We start from the raw sequence: 3,867 nt of genomic DNA on the forward strand, positions 1-3,867 counted from the left end.
CACCTACACAAAGAGCTCCATGACCACGACCAAGCAATAGGTGAGTTAACTACAACCATGAACCGGTTGGGCAAAACTCAATTGCAACAAGTATAAGGTCCAAAACAAGTGAATGTCATGGAAGGGTTAAATATGATGGTCAACAAGAGGAGGCGAAGAGGTCAACAAAGTCAAGGAAATCCAAATCAATATGAGCAAGGTTGTAGTGGTTACAACCAAGATGAAGGGTATGATGATCAAAGTGAAGAGGTTCAGTATGTGAACAACTACCAAGAACAACGGGGCAATGCTCCGAATCAATAATAATAGTGGAGATTCCAAGGAAATTGGGGAAATCAAAATCAACAAGGAAATTAGAACAATGCAAACAACAAAAACCAAAGCAACTGGGGGAACAACAACTAAAATTGGGGCAACCAAAGTAACCAAGGCATCTGGGGTGGAAATAACAATAGCAATTAGGGTGGCAACAATAACCAAGGGGGTTGTAATAACGATAATCAAGGTAATCAGGGGCCGGGCTTTCAAAGGCATCCGGTGTTTCAACAACCAAACAACTTGTCTCCATTTCCGTCCCAAGGTCCTAGCTCATCTAACAATGAGATGGGATGAATTGAGTCAATGTTTGAACAAATGATAAAGAAAAACACCGACTCTGATGCCCAATTGGTGTCCCATAATACTTCTATCCGCAACTTGGAGGTCCTACTTGGCCAGATTTTGCAAGCTTTGAACACTCGCCCTAAGGGGGGCACTACCTAGTGACACGGTAGTAAACCCGAAGGGTGGGAACAATATGGGCCGCACTATGGCGATGACTACAAGGAGTGGTAGAGGTGGTGTTGATCATACCCTTAATGCAAGAAAGGTTGTGAGTGATGATGTGTTGGTGCAAGAGAATGATGATCAAAGTAATGACGTGCAAGTGAGTGATGATATTGTGAATGAAGAAGTGAGAATTGACATAGATGAAAACATGGAGGAAACACAAAATGATGTGAACCCGTCTTGGGAACATGTGATAGACATAGCATAAATGATAGTGACCAAGACAAGGCTCATTTGCCAAGGCCTCCTCTACCATACCCTCAAAGGCTTGCAAAATAGAACCATGAGAACCAGTTCAAGAAATTTATTGATATGATGAAGAGTTTGTCGATAAATGTACCTTTGGTGGAAGCTTTAGAACAAATGCCAGGATATGCCAAGTTTATGAAAGACTTGGTAACAAAGAAGAGATCCATGAATTGTGAAACAATCAAGAGGACGCACCAAGTGAGTGCCATTGTACATTCCATAGCCCCAAAGTTAGAAGACCTTGGTGCTTTTACAATCCCCTACACTATTGGTAGTGCCGATTTCGCCAAAGCTTTGTGCGATTTATGGGCAAGCATTAACTTGATGTCATATTCTATGTTTAAGACATTAGGGATTGGGCAACCAAGGCCCACATCCATGAGGTTACAGATGGCAAATAGGACAATGAAGAGGTCATTGGGTACTATAGATAATGTGTTTGTGCGGGTCGACAAGTTTATACTTTCCGCGAATTTTGTGATTCTGGACTGTGAGGTTGACTATGAGGTGACGATCATACTAGGGAGACCTTTCCTAGATACAAAGAAGGCTTTGGTTGATGTGGAAGCAGGGGAGCTCACCTTCTAGGTAGGTGATGAAAAAGTTGTGTTCCATGTCTGCAAATCAATGAGGCAACCCCAATAGCAACGAAGTATGTTCCTTTGTGGATCTTGTGACCGAGGTGATTATTGAAGACACCAGTGCCATGATAAATGTGGAGGACCCTTTAGAAGTTATATTGTTGAGCCATGATTTGACTTAGGATGAAAGCTTGGTAGAATATGTCAATGCTTTGCAAGGAATGGTTTCTTATACATATGAGCCCCAGAAACTTTCCTTGGACCTTGACAACAGAAAGACTCTACCATCAAAGCCCCCAATCGAGAAACCTCTCGTATTGGAGTTGATGCCTTTACCTTCATACCTCAGGTATGAATTCTTGGGCTCTTGTTCAACTTTACCTATTATTCTTTCTTCGTTCTTAACTAACGTGCAGGTAGATACTACCCTTGCGGTGCTCCAAAGAAGGAAAAAGGAAATTGGATAGACTCTAGCTGATATTCGGGGGATGAAAAAGCCTATCATAAATTTCGGGAATGGTGGCCGCAGAGGTCGCTCACCCTTGAGAGGCAATTCATAGAAAGGGATCTTCTACCCTAAAATTCCAATGTGAAGAGGCAATTTGATGAAATAGTGGGGTGGAAATTCTTTTCGAGCAAACTGCCGGAGGCCAATGAATATTTAGTCAAAGAATTCTACGCCAATGTGGCCCACATCAAAAAAGGCACCTATGTGACTAAGGTGTGGAATCGGAAGATCAGATTTGATGGCAAGACGCTTAATGCATATGTCGGGTTTGATGATGTAGATGAATCCTTGTACTTGGAGAAAGTGGCGTTAGATGAAGCAGCCCGTCCATGGCTTGCAGAGGTGATAGCCATTCTCGGGACTACACTGGCTTGGCATACACCTGGGGTCCATATAGCTAGAAATATTCTGAGCTTTGAAGCGAAAGGGTGGTATACATTTGTCTATAGCCGACTAGACCCAGCCCAACATGACAGTGATATCCAGTCTCCCAGGCGATCATTGTGGCTTCTATTATGGCAGGGTTCCTGATAAATGTGGGAAATCTCATGTCAAGAATCATCACCAAAGCTGTCGGGAAGGATGAAGGATCATACCCCTACCCCAACTTCCTCACCATGTATTTGGAGGATCTAGAGGTAGAAGGGAGGAGTTTTGACACAAAGATGAAGCTAAAAAGACCCTTCTCTTGGTACATCCTTCAGGGAGTAGATAACCCCAAGTCCAAAGGCAAAGCCACTACCTCTGCTGGCCAATCTGAAGAGCCAATATTGGTGGCCACTAGTTCCGAGCCTTCCACAACTAAAGGTTCTTCTGCTGCTATGCCACCTCCATTATCTGACCCTTCTGTCACAGCACCATTGTCTATGCCGTCCACCTCAGCTTACCCTGTAACTACACTGCGGGTTAATCAGACTTTATGCAGTATCAACAATTGGATGCAGGTAGCTACATCAAAGCTTTTTGCCTTATCCAGTGCAGTCACAGCTCATGCATCTCTAGCACAGCTTCAGGTACCTCCATCACTGGAGGATTCATTGAAGAAGCTTCTGGACAACTAGAAGAAGCTCCTAGGCAACCAAGAGACTATCCTGAAGGCTTTAGATGCACAGGGAAAAGCAATCAATGACCTGGGCAAACAAATGAAGAAGATAAAGAAGATTGGGGCCTCAAAGGAGTCAGTAAAGTTGTTGAGGAAGGAGGTAGAGAAGATTACATCAGCTGTAGACATCCTACTGGACTTACTCTTGGAGGAGCAAGTTCCAGTAGCTCAGGAGGCACATGCACTATAGCAGGAGGCTGATAGAGAGCCTATGAGAGGATTTGTGGTACCCCTATTTGATGTCTTGGAGATATAAATAAGGATCCGGAGGGAGTTGACCCCAGTGATGTGCAGGACCCGATGCAGACCACATAGGGAGTTTTCTCTACTCTCTATCCCTTCTTGATCTTATTTTTGCTTTTAGCATTGAGGACAATGCTAGCTTTTATTTGGGCGGTGGTCCTATTTTGATTTGATAACTAGCATGTAATAATTATGATACTATTTTTCTTTGTTTTTACTTGTCGTTATTTTTCACTTTTGGTATGTATATAACTTTACCATTCCATGTATATATTCATTCCCAATTTGAGTATATTCGTTTCTTTTCACCATTGTACATATTCATTTTACTTTTTGTAGTTTACTTTATAACTTCT

General features: G+C 42.7%; 1 protein-coding gene across 1 annotated transcript; it reads left to right on the forward strand.

The window, feature by feature from the left end:
• Nucleotides 1–1,143: 1,143 nt before the first annotated feature.
• Nucleotides 1,144–1,665, forward strand: LOC107785768 (uncharacterized). The gene has a single exon (XM_016607141.1). The coding sequence runs from the start codon at nucleotides 1,144–1,146 to the stop codon at nucleotides 1,663–1,665; it is 522 nt and encodes a 173-aa protein (XP_016462627.1).
• The last annotated feature ends 2,202 nt before the right edge of the window (nucleotides 1,666–3,867 follow it).

Source organism: Nicotiana tabacum, chromosome 6, assembly GCF_000715075.1.
Source record: "Nicotiana tabacum cultivar K326 chromosome 6, ASM71507v2, whole genome shotgun sequence".
In the NCBI taxonomy this organism is placed as follows: domain Eukaryota; kingdom Viridiplantae; phylum Streptophyta; class Magnoliopsida; order Solanales; family Solanaceae; genus Nicotiana; species Nicotiana tabacum.